Source organism: Melitaea cinxia, chromosome 20 (assembly GCF_905220565.1).
Source record: "Melitaea cinxia chromosome 20, ilMelCinx1.1, whole genome shotgun sequence".
Classification (NCBI taxonomy): domain Eukaryota; kingdom Metazoa; phylum Arthropoda; class Insecta; order Lepidoptera; family Nymphalidae; genus Melitaea; species Melitaea cinxia.
The window spans coordinates 5901935-5921772 of NC_059413.1; the positions used below are offsets into that span (position 1 = coordinate 5901935).

Genomic DNA, 19838 nt, shown 5'->3' on the forward strand with positions numbered 1-19838 from the left:
TTGGCCGTTTCGCTACCGTCACGTGGGCGTAAGGTGAAAAATTTATTCACTGTTTATTACTTTTCTGTTATAGGATAGTTCTATTAAAGAAAAAAAAGAAGAAGAATAATTGATATACATATAATACAAATAAAAATAAAAAGAGAATATATATATATATATATAAATGAGACAGGAAAGTCGTCATCTACAACATCGGCAGTCGGTAGTGACAAAACGGCCAAGCCACATATTTTGACTAAGGTGTAGAGTTTGTGAAGTTAGGGCTTGTAGAGTTAGGGCGTGTAGAGTTAGAAGCTTGGCTCTACATGAGATCTTAACTTTTTGACAGTGCGAGCCATACGATCTCGTCTTGACAACATTTTACACGAAAATGTTTTTGGTGGGATTTCACTTCTTTTTGTAAGTTGCTTATGACAATATTATAGCTGCATTTTACCTCCGACACATTTTATGCCATAAATATCATCCAATCTTCACCATATTCGGTTTAAGCATGATGTTTTTGATTTTATGTTGAACTGATATGCAAACGCCAAAACTTAAATACCAAAATTACAAAATGTAAATTTTCGACATAAACTAATAACCGATTTTTATTTTTTATGTATTTTATTATTATTATTTATAACAAGGAGTAACAAGGAGTCCGTATATCGATTTTCAGACCTCTAGCATCAAAATTTGCGGAAGTCTCATACAAACTTCCATCCCCTAGTTTAAGGGGTTGGGGGGTAAAAGTTCCAAGTTTTAGAATTTTTTTGTTGTTTGTGTACTAATACTAGCTTACATACTAAATTTCAGCTTTCTGGGACTTCAGGAAGTACTCTAAGAATTTTGATGATCATCAGTGAGTGACGAAATCGGGGTTTTTTAGATATTAATAAAATCTAAAGTATAAGAGCTATGCAATTGAAACTTTATATGTTTAATAAGTCTACTATTAACATCATATTTCGAGAATTTTGTTTATCTGGTATAATCCAAACCCAAGTTATGGGGGTTCAAAAAAACGACGAAGCGCATCGAGAAAAGATAGGTAGAGCTTTTTTTTTTTTTGGCTCGTCTTGGCGGATGCACTACCGTACCCCCAGATTATAAATACTAAAAACAGAGATATAGAAACATAGAACATTATTGACTGTGGATTAGTAAATTCAAAATTATCATCTAGATTTAAATTGTTTATAAGATCTAGTAGACTATCAGTTTCAGAATTTAAGTTAATCATCATCATTCATCATCATTACAGCCTATACAGTCCACTGCTGGACATAGGCCTCCACAAGTTTACGTCAAAAATAACGTGAACTCATGTGTTTTGCCCATAGTCGCTGGGCAGGCGGGTTGGCGACCGCAGGGCTGGCTTTGTCGCACCGAAGACGCTGCTGCCCGTCTTCGGCCTGTGTATTTCAAAGCCAGCAGTTGAATGGTTATCCCGCCATCGGTCGGCTTCTTAAGTTCCAAGATGGTTGTGGAACCTTGTTATCCCTTAGTCGCCTCTTACGACACCCACGGGAAGAGAGAGGGTGGCTAAATTCTTTAGTGCCGTAGCCACACAGCACATTTAAGTTATTATTAATTTAAGTTAATAAATTTGTCTAAATCTAATTTAGTATTTAATTTTACAGATTTATAATTAATCGTGTCATTAAATTTCATAAAAGCATTGAAGTTGCAACATGAATCATTAATAAGATTAAAATCAGAATGAATTTAATTTGAATACATTTTAGGATTAATTGAACTTATAAGTTTTACATCTTTGCAATAACCGTTACATTTTGGTTTCAAATTGACAATACCAGTACCCAGTATCGTTACATCAAAGTTATCGTTTTCACAATTGAGGTGTAGTCTTGTGGGGGAGGAATGAGTAAAAATCCATTTATTATTTCCTAACGATTGCCAAAAGTGTACATCTCCCGAAATAAATTTTGTTTTACACTCTTTAGGAAGTGAATATAGAACTTTAGACATAATTTCTGTTTCACAGATTGGGTTCTGGACAATATTGAATTCTTTTAAATTATTACAAATAAAATTGTCATTGAGGGTAGTTTGACAATTGTAGATAGATAGATAGATACTCTTTATTGTACACAACAACAATCAACACAATAACATATTACAAATAAAAAAATAAAAATAAAACAGTGTACAAAGGCGGTCTTATCGCTAGAGTAGCGATCTCTTCCAGACAACCTTTGGGCATATAGGACACAGCGTAGTGAAAAAGCGGTAGGGAAGTGTATACAGAGAAGTGACAATTAGTGTCACCTAGAACAATATCAACTATCGAGTACAAATACACATACATATACAGCACAATACATACATACAAACATATATATATATACACACATATATATATATATATATATATATATATATATATATATATATATATATATATATATATATATATATATATATATATATATATACACAGACATACATACACATATACCTACATATAAACGAAATACATATAATATGAATAATAGCATAGAATACATAATTGTGTTTGCTCGCAAACGAAAAAAAAAACCGACTTCAATTACACCGACGAGTAATACAACGTAGATCGACGAAAAAATACTCAAGTAACTGCGCGTTATCAAAGATTACTCAAAAAGTAGTTATCAGATCTCAATAAAATTTATATGTGACCACAGGACAAACATCAGCTTTCGATTAAATTAAAAATTATTAAAATCGGTATACCCAGTAAAAAGTTATTGCGGATTTTCAAGAGTTTCCCTCGATTTCTCTGGGATCCCATCATCAGATCCTGGTTTCCTTATCATGGTACTAGACTAGAGATATCTTCTTTCCAAAAAAAAAGAATTATCAAAATCGGTAGATCCAGTAAAAAGTTATTGCGGATTTTCAAGAATTTCCATCAATTTCTCTGGGATCCCATCATCAGATCCTGGTTTCCTTATCATGGTACTAAGCTTGGGATATCTCCTTTCCAACAAAAAAGAATTATCAAAATCGATATATCCAGTAGGAAGTTATGCGGTATAATACAACGTAGGTCGACGAAAAAAGCGTCAAGTAAAAACGCATTATTCGATATAGCTCGAAAAGTAGTTGTTAGATCTCAAATAAATTTAAATGGGACCAATTGGCACACACCACCTTTCGATTAAAAGAAAATTTGTCGAAATCGCTCCACCCAGTCAAAAGTTCTGATGTAACATACATAAAAAAAAAAGAAAAAAAAAAAGAAAAAGTACAGTCGAATTGAGAACCTCCTCCTTTTTTGGAAGTCGGTTAAAAATACAAGTGAAGCGATACTCCTACAATATGTTATGCAGAGATAAAAACAATTATGACGTACTAAGTGACAAATAGTGCGCCTTGAGGTATTTTTTAAAGCAAGACAGGGATTGGGCTTGTTTTATAGGAAGAGGTAGAGCGTTCCAAAGTTGAACATCTTTAACTGAAAAGGAATTGGAGTAAAAAGAAGTGGTGTGAGCTGGGGTTTCAAGCATCAAAGTAGACTCAGATCTAAGGGTGCGTTCCTGTGTATTACAAAGATACTTGAAACGCTCCTTAAGGTACAGAGGTGTATCAGAATGAAAAAGTATACAATATAGTAGCGAGAGTATGTGATTATTCCTGCGAAAGCGAATCGGAAGCCACTTGAGACAACTGCGAAATTCGGAAACGTGGTCATATTTGCGAAGACCAAATATGAACCGTATGCAAAGATTTTGAAGGCACTCAAGCTTATTTAATTGCTCCTCTTTAAGATCAAGATAGCAAGTGTCAGCATAGTCATGAATTGGTAGAAGGAGTGACTGTGCTAATTTAATTTTGGTAGGCAAAGAGAGGTAATATTGCAGTCGTCGTAGTGATCCGATAGCTGCAAATAGTTTACGGCTCATCTCACTCAGCTGAGGTGCCCAAGAAAGATATCTATCGAAGATAATTCCGAGATTTTTGACTGTGTCGCTGTAACTGATTACGGCGTTGTTATAAACGACTGGTGGTATAAGTGACCAATCTATTCGACACACAAGTTTAGGACTACCGATAATAATGACTTGACATTTTGAGGGATTTATGTTTAATCCGTAGGAGTTACTCCATCTATATATGTTATTCAAGTCATTATTTAAATTGCTTATTGATGTAGGTAAATCTGTCAACTTAGCGTGAGAATAAATTTGAAGATTATCGGAGATCATTGTATAGATCATCAAGGATGCAATAACTGGTTTTATCATTATTAACCGCTACATATTTTGCGTATGGAATAATTAAGGCAAAAGAATTAGGTATATTATTATCATGAGGCAAAGGAATTGGAATACATTTAAACTCATGTACATTAATACATACATTAATAATATAGAGTTAACCATATCTTCTAATTTATAGGATAAGTTTAGGAGACTTGATTGAAGCACATTAAACACTTCCTGTATCTTTGCCCGAAATAGAAGAGAATCAGTATTTATTGTCATACTTGTTAAGCTAGATGATAGATTTTCTATGGCGTCGTTAAGTCTTTCTTCATTTTTATTAATTGTAGAAAGAGTTTTATTAAAATTAGATATAGCAGATTTAGAAACGTTACGTATATATTACATGTTCAACGTGATTCTTTAAATTGGCATAACTTTTTATTTATGAACTGATTGTCATGAAATAAACACTAAATGTTAAGCTAAGCTTGCCATAATATATTAGAAAAAACTGCATCTAAATCGGATAAGCCGTTTCTAAGATTAGCGTGCAAAAACGCACAGACAGACAGATCAAAATTCTGACAATCATTGTTTTGGGTGCTATGTGCGTTGATAAAGGTCCCAATAATATTGTTTCTCATATATCTTAAATGTACAGACAGCGATCCGTTACATTTTTGTTATGTGTATTGATTAATTGAATAATCGTACACACGTGATCGGAAAATAATAATTTCGTAATAATATTTGTATAACTAATAAACAAAGCTAATCAATGAACAAACACATAGATGGTATTAATCATTCTGTCAAGTGTCAACCTGGTGTTCACTAGAAACAATAGAGGTGTTCCTTAAGTAGGATCATTCCGCTTTTATTTTTTCTTCCAATTGACTTATGCTTTTCTACAACTGAAAAATGTTAGCACTACTTTCGTTCATTGGATTTATATATATTTCAAATGGTTGTGAACTAATCGACTACGCAGTTTTTGTAGCGAATCGAGAATACGAATTTGATCGTTTAACTGCCGTTATATGGTGGCGAAGTAATCAATACGCTGTAACACAATTTCTGGAAAAGTACAAAGGTACGGTAGTTACAGTTAACATTAATAGTTCTGTCAGTTTTGACGACGCTAACTTCCATGATGTAATTTTATACCGACAGACGGTTTTCTTTGCTGATGCTCCAGATGAGTTCGAATATTTTCTTAAAAAAATAAACAAAATAATCTTAGTTTCTATACGTGTGATTATGCTATTGACTAACGATAAGACACATTCAGTTGATGACTATACTAAAATAGCTTTGAAAAACGATGTTGGTGACATAATAATAGTAAGGAACGATGCCGAAGGTAAAATAAGGCTTTCAACTTACAAACCATATGGAAACGGATATTGCTCAAATCATACAGCTATAGATATGAGCATTGATAAGATGCTTAATACTACATTATTTATAAGGAAATACAACAATTTTTATAACTGTCCAATCCGAGTAACTGCTCATGAATATATGCCCTACACTATTTTCGAAAAAAATAATGGCACTCTCACAGAACTTGCCGGTATTGATAGTTATCTACTTCGAATCATTTTTGAAAAATTAAATTGTTCAATGGATATAGTAAGACTTATAGACTATGGGCGTCCAAATCACTTTATAGATTCGTCTTTGGAAAACTTTACGGAATTTAAAGATAGCAATGCCGATATAATGATACCGAGTCTCGTATGGACAAGGAAACGAAACTCTGTTGCACTAGGGTCTCACGTGCACATACAGATTAATATAGTTTGGTTTTTGCCGATTCGCCGAGAAATATACGAGTGGGCGAAGATGCTGCTACCTTTTTACAACATATCAACACTGTTTATAATAGCTGCTTTTCTTATTATGTTCTTTACAATAAAAATCGTCATAAAATTTGAAAAAAATGAGAACGAATCACGTAATGCAATAATTTTTAAAATGCTTGGAATATTTCTCTGTCAAAGCATGCGTAAAAACTCCCGTAGTTGGCTTATTAATAGCTTGTTCATATTTTGGATTTGGTTTTGTATGTGTTTTCAAATATTATACGAAGGGCAACTAATTGAAGGTTTACGTAAAACTATTTTAGAACCTGAATTGAGAACACTTGATGAAGCCGTAAAATCTGTAAATGAATTAGGAGGTCCGATAGTGTTAAAGAAATACTACCGAAATACGTCAATTGAATCTAAATATGAAATGATAAAATTGAAGAATATAGCGAAATATGTTAAAGATATAGCACATGGAAGAAGATATTTATTGATGGGTGACAAATTTCAAATAAGGGTCTATGGTCCAGTTTTATCAGTTCTCGAGCAAAGTGTTATTACTCTACCAGCAAGTTTCCATGTACGGCCTCGTTTCCCAGCAGCACTGGAAATTTCTAGTCTTACTGCTCAAATATTGGAGTCAGGATTGTTTGCAAAAATAACAAACGATTATACATTCAAATCGCTTCTGAAGTATAATTTCGAAAAGTCAAATAAACATGAAAACTCATTTAAGGCGATGGATATTGGGACTTTGAAATCATTATTTGAGGGACTTATTGCAATGTATATAATAAGTTTTGTTGTGTTTATCGTAGAAATGTTATGGAGTAAATGCGAGATGAGAAAAGAGAAAGGAAGAATATTGCACGATTATGCTAAAAATAAAGCATAAGTGGATAAGCATCTGTTACTATGTTCATCTCATCATTAACTTTTTTTGTAAATACTCGTATATTATCTGAATTGAATTGTTAATTATTAATATTATACACATAATTATTTAATCACACGCTGATGATACGGAGTCTATTGGATTGCTTCAGCCTTCATCGGTATAGTTAAACAATTATAAAAACTGTATAGCTATTTATCTGACGATTTCTCAAGTTGATTAAATAAATGTTATAAATTAGTAGGTACATTATAAATCATTGTTAGTTTATTATTTCTATTCGAGACTTACCAGAGAGTGCTGCTGAGCTGACGATAAAACAAAACTGTAACCATGTGAAAAAACTATGACGATTTATCAACAAAGATACCTTTTAAAAAGAAGGAGTGGCGCTTGTTGCGCTACTAAATATGCTCCAGTAAAAATAAAATAATAATATGACAAACATTAACTTCTGACTTAAAATACACGTTTTGAATATCATAACATTAATTTGGCACTGTTGGAAGCCATTAATTTGAATTTATGAATTAATGACGATTTTTTTTTTTTACAATAACTGTATGTAATTACCGTAGCGAAATAAATATTTTGATTAATTTAATTTCATTCCATTCCATCATCAAAACCTAACATGGGGGAGATTACCTCTGAAGTAGATATTCTCTTTCAAACAAAAAAGATTTATTAAAGTGATCTAATGTGACCCATCTTATTTTTCGATTCAGCCTGTAACATCCCACAGCTGGGCATAGGCATCATTCTCAATTTCGGAGAAGGATTGGACCTTAATCCATCATGCTGCTCCACTGCAGGTTGGCGAATATGTTCCTACCATTAGTAACAATCGCTATTAGGTACCTATTTATTACAACAATCCGGAACGACAACGTAACGTGCTCTCGGAGGCATGGTGGGTGGTTGTGTTCCACAAATAAGACAGACATCCAAACCGGGAAAAAACTATTTGTCGATACAAATATCCAACCCGAGTGGGAATCTAACTCGCAAACCGCAGGTGTAAGTATAGACCGAAATCACCGACATGGCACACACACCCACCTACACCAGAGCGGTTATTTCCGGTATATTACCGTCAAAAACAAATATATCGTAGTTGATATTTAAATAAACAACTACATAAATTTCAATGACACATACAAACATAATAAAAATTAAGTTTTTTTTGCTACTGCTCCCCAGTCAAAAAAAAAAAGAATTGTCTGTAAATTCGGTTTACGGACGATAGTTTTACGTCATAAAGAAACATTGATGAAAAATTGCACACTTTTATTAATTTAATTCAATCATTGTCAGTGAATTATTTCGAACTGCTAGATCTGACGTGACACGAGAAGAGTGATAAATGTGTCACAAGCTGCTTCAGCCGATTGTGCCTCTCTATCGCTTGTTCCGCGCTCTCGCTTGCGCGCTCAGGCTCAGGCAATACGTGATACGACTTAATCAAAAGAATTTAGATTACATTTAAATTCTAAATTATGATTTATTTTGAAAATTCTTAATAATACTATACCTAGATTAAAACTTTTTTTCATTATCTTAATATATTACATGTGTCATCACGTTGTTTGTTTGCAATGGACTCCTAAACTACTTAACCAATTTTAATCAAATTTGCACACCGTGTGCAGTTTGATCCAACTTGAAAGATAGGCTATATTTTATTTCAATTAATGACTGCGATATTTTTAGTACAAATTAAAAAAAAAAATGGTGGTACGAAGTTCTCCAGGTCAGCTAGTACATTATATAATACAAATTATATCCTTCTGTATTATATATCTATTCATTATATAATACAAATAATTAGTGGTGACTATGGGCAAAATACATGAGTTCACGCCATTTTTGGCGTGAACTTGTGGAGGCTTTTGTCCAGTAGTGGACAGCGAAAGGCTGCTGTGATATGATGATATCCTTCTGTATTTTAATTATTTGTGACCCACACAATAATATCATTAACGGTACATTGTTTAAGTCATATTATAGGGGTCGTCCATTATTCACGTGTTGTTTTTAGCAACTTTTTGACCCCTACCCCTCTTGGTGATATTTGGTGAGGTTTTTGACTAAAACTTGAAGTGGAAGGAAAATTTTAAGGTCTTACAGAGAAACTATTGCATTCTCATCGCCATTGAGAATCCATAATACTGTCTTCCAGGCAGAATGTACGGGAATCATAATGGCAACAACAGCGATCAACTCCAGAGAGGTGTAGGGTTTTCCAATCCGTATACTTTCCGATAGTAGATCGGTCCTGCAAGCGACAGAGCGCAGAGCGACATTATGACATTAGGGCTAATATACGAGTGCCATCGAGCTCTGCCGAAGGTAAGTGAAACAAACACCATTACCCTTCAATGGATAAAGAGTCACAGTGGATCGCGAGGCAACGACGCGCCTGATCGACTGGCGAGGAAGGGATCGGAGTTGAGGGTCTACGGACCCGAACCCATTCTGCCCCTGCCTTTCGGATGGTTGCGCAGCCAGCTGCGACACAACACCAAGGTAACGCACCAAGAATATTAGACAAACCTAATAATTACTAATTACCTGCAAGCAGACCAAGAAAGCTCTTCCGAGGATTGACCCAGGATTGTCCCGCAAACTTCGCGGTTATGGGAGAGCTCAGCTCCGACTACTGATCGGGGCTCTTACCGGACATGCCTTGCGTAACAAACACACAATTTAGGTGTTACAGACAGCCCCCTACGCAGAGCGTGCATGGAAGCAGAAAACATATCCTGCTGGAATGCGGTTGTGTGGCGAACTACAGGGCACGACACCTCGGGACACCGAGGTCGCTCCAGGAAGTCGTCGGCAACGTGAAGGGTCTGCTAGGCGCCCTTAAGGAGCTGGGCTGGCACGAATAGTGTCCACAGCCAGTAACGCAAAATAGGCGCACGGAGACGTCGAGTTGCGGAAAATGGTCCGTTAATAATCAAAAACTATTGCATTCACAAAAAAACCTTTGCTAGGTGATAGTATGATCATTGATTATCACAGGGTCAATGTGGCTTCTGTTGAAGACAGAAGGATCACAAGAGCAAGACAAGATACCATAAGTGTAAAATTTTATTTGTTTGTGTCATCAAGTCAAAATTAATGAAAAGTGCTCAAATTAATTGTTTAGGTTAATTTTTCAACTGGTTTGCAATGACTAGTTCCTATTTGATTTAAATTAAAACATTTGGTTAATTATCTCTTTGTCAATTTTTTTTACACTCATTTTAGTTTTGGGTTCTCCAGTAACCCATGTACTACAGTTGTTTGGTATAGCTAACTTCAGATGTACCAAACAACTGTAAGGTTCTAAGGTGAATAAAATTTAAGTAGCTCATAGCTGTAATTGGAACACAACATTAATACATTTTTATATGGTGTTTCTGAAAAAGAGAAACTACATAAAATTTAGTTTACGTTACGTATATTCTCTGGAGGCGTGGAAAAATTATTTTTGACAAATTTTTCATGTATGTTTCACATCATTACACACGTGACAGTATTTTACTTCACTTCAGCCTATCGCAGTCCACGGCTGGACATAGGCCTCCACAAGTTCGCGCCAAAAATGGTGTGAATTCATGTGTGTTGCCCATAATCACCACACTGGGCAGACGGGTTGGTGACCACAGAGCTGGCTTTGTCACACCGAAGATGCTGCTATATTCTTTACTGCCATAACCACACAGCAAAAAACAGTATACCACCTCAATAAGCAAGCTAAAATATAGACATTATTTTCTGATACAGCTGGTAGCTAAGTACTAAGTTTTAGTTTGGTAGAATGTTGCCCGTGACCACGGCATCCGAAATGTTGCTGAAACATTGGGAGTTTCTAAATGGCGATCTTGGTTAAGCCAATATAATTAAAAGATTACAACTGGTAAATCTTAATATATTAGTAGTTCCAAAGAAAAAGTTAATTTTATTACAATTTTTTTTTATAAAAAAAAAAAAACAACAATCACAAATCCGGATGTAAATAACTTTTAATTTTTTTGTTCGATCGTTCTGCTGGTCTTGCACACAAATGTTTGCCAAAAATACACAAAGCTAAATTTTTCACAAACACTTTAAAGACGCTGCCTTTTTTTGGTATGGTGGTCACTATATTATCTTCTGAAACAATTTTGAAAGTGTTTTTAGTGTCCATTATACATATACCCTTTTTTCCGACATAGCTAGGGCACTTAGAGCGAACGACTTCTATCATGGCACCATGGAAGTCAGCTTTATAAAACGTCTGGGTAAACTGATCCCACGTTTTACTCAACATGTCTGGCACCTGTTTCTCTAATTCGAGCATTTCACATATATATCCTGTCCAAATTTCGTTAAGCGCCAACATGTCCTTATACTGCACACTGTTCCGTGGGATTGAATAAAAACCGAGAGCTTTTTTCTCTTTCCGTGTCAAAACTTTGGACTTTTTTCTCTTTTGCTTCTTTTTTTTATCTTTACTTTTCTTTTTGGCGAGTACAAAATCTTTTTTTAATTCAGTTTCTATATTGTATCCATCAGACTTTGGAACATGAGATTTTAAAAAGTTCACTATTGATTGTGAAGCCTCGTCCTTTATTTCTAACCTTGACATTGTTACTTTAATTGGTTAATTCCTATTTTTACGTCAATATATAATATTAGTATTAACCTACATTTCCTAAATAGAATGTTTACAAAAAGTACCTAACACGCTGACAAACATATGGAATGTTGTTTTGACATTGTTAGACTGCAGTCAAGTCACAGATAACATATTGGGTACATTCCATTGAACGACTGCAACGATTGTAAATGTAATGCGCATTCTTTCGTTACATCTAAAGCCCGTAGTCGTCGCGAGCAATCGATCGACGTCATAGATGATCACTGTTCGCGACCACATCATGCCTACTTCGCCCACAAATATAGGTGGGTTAGAGTTGGCTTTCATCAAACTGTGACGGGAATTTGAAAAAACAACTGTTGATGTTAAATTGTGAATGTTATCTCTCATTCAATTCTGCAAAAACCAGCTTCCATATTGCGAGCGACTTAGGTGGAACGACGGAAAGCGTTGCTACCGTTGCGGTCGCTATGTGGAACGCACTGATTATGTGTCAAACTGACTTTTATACCTTATATGCATAGCATAAATTAAAAGAAATGTTAAAAGGGACTTATAGGCTTATATACTTACCTATATAAAAGCCGTACAAGTCTATATGTTGAATGGTTACATGATAACAATTTAATTGAATTATACTACAATACTACTTATACGACTAGTCGACTAAAATATATTGAACTAATCAATCAATCAATTTTTCAATCCTCACGACGAGGAAAGGTTATCATTATACCACTACTTATCTCATAGTTTCGGAAAACAATATAAAAGTGAATATAAATCTACCATTCAACACTTGATATAACGAAATCTGCGATTGTAAACGCTTGTACTTTACATATTTACGATTCTGTTTATGTGATATTAATTCATATATATATCTAAAATCTTTACCAGTGTAATATCTGCATTAAAATGTCTTCCAAAGTTCCGAAAGTTACATTTAATAATGGATTTGAAATGCCTATGATTGGTTTGGGCACATATGCGGTAAGTAAATTTTTTTAAGGTATAATTATATATATTTAAGGTAATATTTTTAGTACGTGAAAATAATAATTTTTCACAATCTGTAATGAAAAACAAAAGAAATGAAAGCTATATTTTATTTACATTTTTGTTTTTATTGATTTCTTTTTTAATTTTTTTTCGTTAATATTAGATAAGCACTATATACTTTTATTAAAGGAAAAAATTAAATTGATTGTTATACTGCTTTTTACATTTCAGCGTAAAGCAGAACCAGGGCAGTATCGTCAAGCCATAGAGTGGGGGTTAGAAGCAGGCTACAGACACATTGATACCGCAAGTATATATAAAAATGAACAAGAGGTAGGGGAAGGTATAGCAAACAAAATCAAAGCAGGGTTAATTAAAAGAGAAGATGTATTTGTAACAAATAAGGTAAATATGAAGTTTTTTATTAAACGGCAGTTAGAGGCTCATTCATTTATTATATGCGAAATTTCTTTATGGTATATAGTTTTTTTTCTAAATGTTTAAAAAATAACAATTTGGTGTTAAGCTATTGATCGATTTTGTATTGGCCATACAGGTGTTTGCTGTGGTCTGGGTGTTTTTGCAGTCCTTGTGGGTCTCCCCACCGTGCCTCGCAGAGCACGTTAAGCCGTCGGTCCCGGTTGTTATCATGTTCATCTAAAAGCGATCGTTACTCATAGTAGGGAATATATCCATCAACCCGTATTGGAACGGCGTGGTGGATTAAACTCTGAACTCCTCCTACATGGGGAAAGAGGCCTATGCCCAGTAGTTTGATATTACAGGCTGAAGCGTATTGATCGATTTATCTTGGTCTGGGTGTACCGTACCCAACCTTACACTTGAAAGGTTAAATTACCTGAAATATTGTTAACTTTACATCAATTATGACTGCATCTATTTACTAAATATGTGTGCATTGTTATGTTTCAAATCAAGGCATGTTCAGCTAAGATCGAATTATTTTTCAATGTACCACATGAAAAACCATTGTGTTACATGTTTATTAGTTTTTTTTTTAGTGAGAATTTCTAAGATTATGACAAAAACGTAAATTGACTTGTTTATATAAGTATATTTTATTGGAACGAAGTTCCTTACGGCAGGCTTGACATTTGGCTGGGCGACCGAACTGAAAAAAATGTGATACTAAAACCGTAAGAAAAATATATAATATAAGTGACGTAATATCAGTCACACGACTGTATAATATGACGTTTGTAAAACTAAAATATTACTAGTAAACTTTTTTTAAAATTATTTATGTAATTTTATACCGTCGACAAAAATAAATAAAGACATATGTTTTTTTATTTCACTTAATAGTATGAATTATTATTATTATTTTGTTTGATTTATTTTATTTTACGGTATTTGTTATTTTCTAAAATACTAAATTTCCTAAATACTTTTATGTACTTAATTAACAACCAATCAACAAAATTAAAAAGAAAATCAAGAACTACTTAAAAATTTATATAAAATTCATTTTTTTTTTCAAATTGTGTTGCTTCTATACTATCCAAAGGAACTTCGTTCCTACCGGGTGTCCCATGACACCACATAATTTAATATCACGTCACGATCAGGCCAAATCGGCGCGATCGGGCACGACGCGTCACACATTCTGTGACGTAGACTTGCTCCACTTTTATCTTTATTATTTTTGTTATTTCTTTACACGCCCTTTTGTTTTATACAAGCTTAAAGTTAAGGTAAAAATAAAAAGTTCCAGGGAAAAAACGGACCTATGCATGGTAGGTCCGAAGTTCCAGACTACCTTGTATAATGATCAAGACGCCTTGTATATTTAGATTTATATTATAAATATACTATATTAATAGGGCTACAAAAATATCACGATTTTATTTTTTTATCATGATGGTAGTCCGATCTTAGTCAATCTACGTAACCTTGAAACTTTCTATGGTTCTCAACCTTTGAGAATTGGTTTAATGTATTAAAAATTTCTTCATTTAAATGTTTCTTCCTTTTTTTTAACAACAAAAGAAAACACAACGTTTTCCTGAGTGAACTTACCTTTTAAAATATAGAGTAATAGTAAGTATTCTCTGCTAACCGCACCTCAAAATGTAATTTTAAATACTTATTTAAAAACTTTGAGAATCAATGTAACCAAACATTTTGCAAAAAGCTTACCAATTTTTTCTATCCGATGTTTCCAAAATATGTAAGATCGGATCTCCGCCTGTAATAGAATAAATATAAGGAAATGGAATCAATGAATCATTAGACGAAATTATTATATAGTTATATAAATAACTCAAAAATCCAAAAACTTATCAAATAATTGTATAATAAATCCCAGGGTAAATTGGATTTACGCGAGAATATTCAAAATTAGGTTGTTTTATTGAATTGCGCGCAGCAGACCGTTACCAGTCTAAACGTCAAACAACACTCAACAATGTCTCGTATTTCGCAGAATATATGGGTTGTACGATTTTTCCCTATAGCCGATCTGGCAGAATGCACTTTATTTAATATTTTTTGTATTTTTTTTTTAGTTTTTAAATGTAAACATTATATTATTGCACAGTAGTTGGACGAATACAACTTGTACATTTTGATTTTGTTCTGATGACAGCATTGTTTCATTTTCCTTCAAATTAAATAAAAGAAGAAAAAAAAAAAAAACTATTTAAAATTTGTTATATTTGATATTTGCGTTTTTAATTCACAGCTGTGGAATGATCGTCATGCTGAAAATGACGTTATACCCGCATTAAAGGAGTCATTGGAACAAACGAAATTAGATTACTTTGATTTGTACTTGATTCACTGGCCGGTTTCGATTAATGTAGGTATCATTTTTTTCTTTCATGTAATTGTTTTTTTAGTAAATTTAATTAATTATATAATGCCATCATATTCATATATTTTTTTTATTACTTGCGGTTTAAGTTTATTTTTTTAGAGATTGCAACCTATACTAATATTATTAGAAACAAAAATCGGGAAACCAAATCATTCTTGAGATTTTTGTTTATAGTTAATTACATACTTAGAACTCTCAGGATAATCTCAAAAATTACTAGAACGTTTTAAAAATTACTTTACCAATAGAATGTTACATTATTTTACATAAATAATTCATCAATCACAACTTGAATAAGCACTAACTGTGCAATAACACTAATTAAAACATAACTAAAACCTAACCAATATGTCGTAAATGAGGATGTAACCATCATTTTATGTCATTACTTCTGTTTACGTCTCTACGTTACTCTCTGTTACGTCTGCAGATGCGGATGTGAATATCCGCAGCAGTGCTGTTATGTATAAGAGTAAAAAAATAATGTAATATTTAATTTTCTACTTTCGTAGGCAAACGGTGAGGATACCGCAATTGATTATATTGAAACATGGAGAGGTATGGAAGAGGCAGTGAACCTTGGTCTCGTAAAATCAATCGGGGTTTCTAATTTTAATGAGCAACAGCTAGAAAGGCTGTTAAAAAATGCCCGCATTAAGCCTGTTGTTAACCAAATTGAGGTAATACAGTAAAATATTTATATCGTAACTAGCTGACCCCACTAACGTTGTTTTGCCATATATGTTATTAAGCCCCTTAATCCATCCCCCCCCCCTTATAACTTAGGGGTATGAAAAATAGATGTTGGCCGATTCTCAGACCTACCCGATATGCACACAAAATTTCATAAAAATCGGTCCATCCGTTTCGGAGGAGCATGGTAACTAACATTGTGACACGAATTCTATATACGACTTTTATATATTAATTTTATATATAAGACAAGCGGACCCGCCAGACCTTCTGCCCGGAAAACAGCTGCCAAATTAGAATGCTTACATACCGATAGCAGCGCCACTTACCGGGTCCAATTGAGATAAAAACTACCCTATCTCCAAAGTTGTACCAAATTACAGATGTTTACAAAATTTGATAAAAATTGGTTCAGACGTTTTGGATTCACGTACGGATAGTAAGGCCACCTATCTACTCCAGTTGGGATAATTATAGTCTGGCTAACGAAAGTAGATACTCGATTTTTTTGCATACTTTTTAAATGACAACACTGTAGGGTTCCCACCATCGGGTATATTACCTCTTTAATCGGGGAATATCTAGCCGTAACCTACTAAGATTTAAATATAAATAATATTAAAACCAATGCAAATCCTTAATTAATCCAATAACTACGTCTGAAAACACAATTAGAATTTAGTACAATATAAATATACTCGGCAACATAAATCTTCTTATAAACACTGACAAATTTCGGCGATTTTAAAAGATATTGGGAAGAATCGGAATCAGAGTATGGTAACACTTTAAAGAAAACAAATAAATAAGATGGCACGTCTTTGAAGTTGCCAGAATGTATTTTTTTAATATGCCGCGTTTTTTCAGTATCTACTTTCATTAGCCAAACTATAAAATCTAACCTATCTCCCAAGTTGGACCAAATTCAGTAGTTTCGGAGTATATCGCCCACATACATCGTAACATGAATTTTTTATATTAATTCTTCTGTATAATGTATTTGTCATCTAAATTTACCTAAACGGCTGGACCAATTTCGTTCAATCATGTTTACATTTCAATGGGTTCTCAATTTCGTTGAATCATGTCAAATCATTCAATGGGTTTTTGGGTGGTTCTAAAACATAATTCAACAGCTACTGTCGATAGGTTAGCAATCGAATTTGGTAGTTGTTATTCCGGACAGGTCCGCTAATATACATATAAATATAATAGTTTTGTAAATACATTTAATGATTCTTTTTTATAGAATAATAATTATACGTTTTTAGAACTCATAACGATAAGTTGACGTATAAAATGGGATATTTAATTTTTATTAGGACATTTTTGTTAGACATTTAATTTAATTAAATTGTGGACTTTAGTTCACAAAATCTAACTTAACAATCATTTTTTTACAGATAAATCCAACATTTACCCAACACAAATTAGTTAATTTTTGCAAGGGTAAGGATATTGTTCCTGTCGCTTACACACCTCTAGGTCTTATTTCTGAAGCTAGACCGGAATTTATAGGAAAAGATGTAATCAAAACAGATGCGAAATTGGGAGCTATTGCTGAAAAGTATGGCAAGACTCGAGCTCAGATTGCTTTGAGATATTTGGTGAGAGTCTCCGAAAGAATTTTTAATTTTTTTAATTTTTTATTTATTTTTTTATTTTTTTTTTTATTTTTAAATATGACCTAAAATGATGACAAAACTTAAAAAAATAATAGTCGTAGGCTATCAATCTTTTTATGGTTCTAAATTAAAGTACTCAAAATTATTATATGTCATAAAAAGTGGTTATCACGGTCTTATTACACAGGTCAAACACTAAGCTCAATTTCAATGGTGAGAGATTAGTATGATAATGTCTAACTTTTCGATCGCTTCAATGCCGTTGTACGTTGCTGTACGTTGCTGTACGTCACTACTATCGCTTAGTGTTGTTACGTGGTGCGGTGGCGACCTTCATTGTAATTGGTTATATTGAGTGACGTTTCATTGTAATGATTATATTGACTAACATTTCATTGTAATTGGTTATATTTTAAAACATAAATGCGTGACGTGTGATAGAAAGAGACAGAATGCTATTCTGTCTTCGTTGCACACGGTCTTATGCACTAAGCGATCGTCATGCCATTCATGCCTCTGGCGACTTTTAACCATTAAGCCAACGTACCCCCATCACTGTAGTTTCCCGACCTGTGTAATAAGACCGTGCTGGTTATGGTTACTTAGTAGTCTGCAATTTTTATATTATTATTTTGTCTGTTTGTAACGGATAAACTCAAACTACTGGACCGGTTTTACAAATTACTTCACCATAAGAATGCTATATTATCACTGAATGACATAGTATATTTTGTTGAAAAAAAATCGGAACAAAAGACTAGCCCGTTGGTACAGTTTGTAGTGACCCTGCTTTCTGCTCCGAGGGTTGTGGGTTCGATTCCCACCCCGAGTCTGGGTGTAATATAAATATTTATTTATATATGTATTATTTATAAGTATGTTCATCGAAAAAAAAAAATGTAGCTATATACCACTCGGCTGTTACCTATAACACAAGCATTAAGTTGCTTACTTTAGGAACAGACGATTGTGTGTGTATTGTGTAAATATTTATTATTATTATTATTATAAAATGGTGTAATCCATGCGGGCGGAGACGTAGCGGAAAGCTAGTAGTGAACATCATTATTGAGGATCTACAAAGTCTAGAAAAATAATCTCCTACTAATCCTATTATGAGTAACGAACACTATCAAGTGTCTATGATAACAACCGGGACCGACAGCTTAACGTGCTCTCCGAGGCACGGTGGGAAAACCCCACAAACACAGACATTTAAACTAGAAACAAATATTTTTACAAATACAAATATAATTCCCGGGTGGGAATCGAACCTGTAAACCGCCGGTGTTTAGGCGCCTACGCGGTACACGCACCACTACATCAGAGAGGTTGTTTATATAATGATGTTACTATTTTTTTTTGTAGACTCAACGCGGCATACCCGTCATACCGAAGTCGTTTTCAAAGTCACGCATCGAAGAGAATTTCAATATTTTCGATTTCGAATTGACTAAAGAAGAAATTAATATTGTCGATAGTTATAACTTGAACCATAGATGTGTTCCAGGGAAAGTTTTTGAAAAATGTACCTATTATGCATTCTGATTTTATTGTATTGATTGATTATATATGTATATTGTGATAGGTCTGTGATAATAAAAGTTTTATATATTTAATGACTATATAATTTAATAATAGCATATAATGTATGTATATACATATAATTTTATAGTACTTTATAACTTTATGGTACCATTGTGACAACTTATAGCCTTTAATGGATACTTTCAGTGATAAAAAAGTTAAAGATAAATTAATTTACATATGGATAAAAAATATATACAGGAATTAATCTAAGGACCGGTTGTGAGTAGTAAAGTTTATCTTGCACATAATTTACGAATAAACTTTAACAGCAGGAGGTAGTTAGGATCTGTTTCTCCTCCATGAATAACCTACAACTTTTATATTCTCCTCTCGAATAAAGCGGAATTCGATGATAAAACAGAATATACCTCAAACTTTTATGTGTTGGATAACGTTATCCGTCAAATAGCGTTTGTTGCCAACAACCGGTAAAGCAGGCCCTAAAATGACCAATACAAACTGATATTTCTATTCTCCAGAGTGTTTTAACTTTTAATTATTATAAAAGATGAGTACCACATATACTATTAATACTCCTTACTTACTTA

The 19838-nt window shown here is 33.5% G+C and overlaps 3 protein-coding genes across 3 annotated transcripts; 2 read left to right on the top strand and 1 right to left on the bottom strand.

Moving 5' to 3' along the window:
• Nucleotides 1-5123: 5123 nt before the first annotated feature.
• LOC123663676 lies at nt 5124-6911 on the top strand. The gene has a single exon (XM_045598344.1). The coding sequence runs from the start codon at nt 5124-5126 to the stop codon at nt 6909-6911; it is 1788 nt and encodes a 595-aa protein (XP_045454300.1).
• Nucleotides 6912-10892: 3981 nt separating this feature from the next.
• LOC123663207 (ribonuclease P protein subunit p29) lies at nt 10893-11726 on the bottom strand. The gene has a single exon (XM_045597903.1). The coding sequence runs from the start codon at nt 11527-11529 to the stop codon at nt 10900-10902; it is 630 nt and encodes a 209-aa protein (XP_045453859.1). The 5' UTR covers nt 11530-11726; the 3' UTR covers nt 10893-10899.
• A 355-nt stretch (nt 11727-12081) lies between these two features.
• Nucleotides 12082-19319, top strand: LOC123663152 (aldo-keto reductase AKR2E4-like). Its single transcript, XM_045597851.1, has 6 exons — nt 12082-12534; nt 12775-12948; nt 15248-15364; nt 15895-16062; nt 17479-17682; nt 19069-19319. The coding sequence occupies exons 1-6, from the start codon at nt 12460-12462 to the stop codon at nt 19246-19248; spliced, it is 918 nt and encodes a 305-aa protein (XP_045453807.1). The 5' UTR covers nt 12082-12459; the 3' UTR covers nt 19249-19319.
• The last annotated feature ends 519 nt before the right edge of the window (nt 19320-19838 follow it).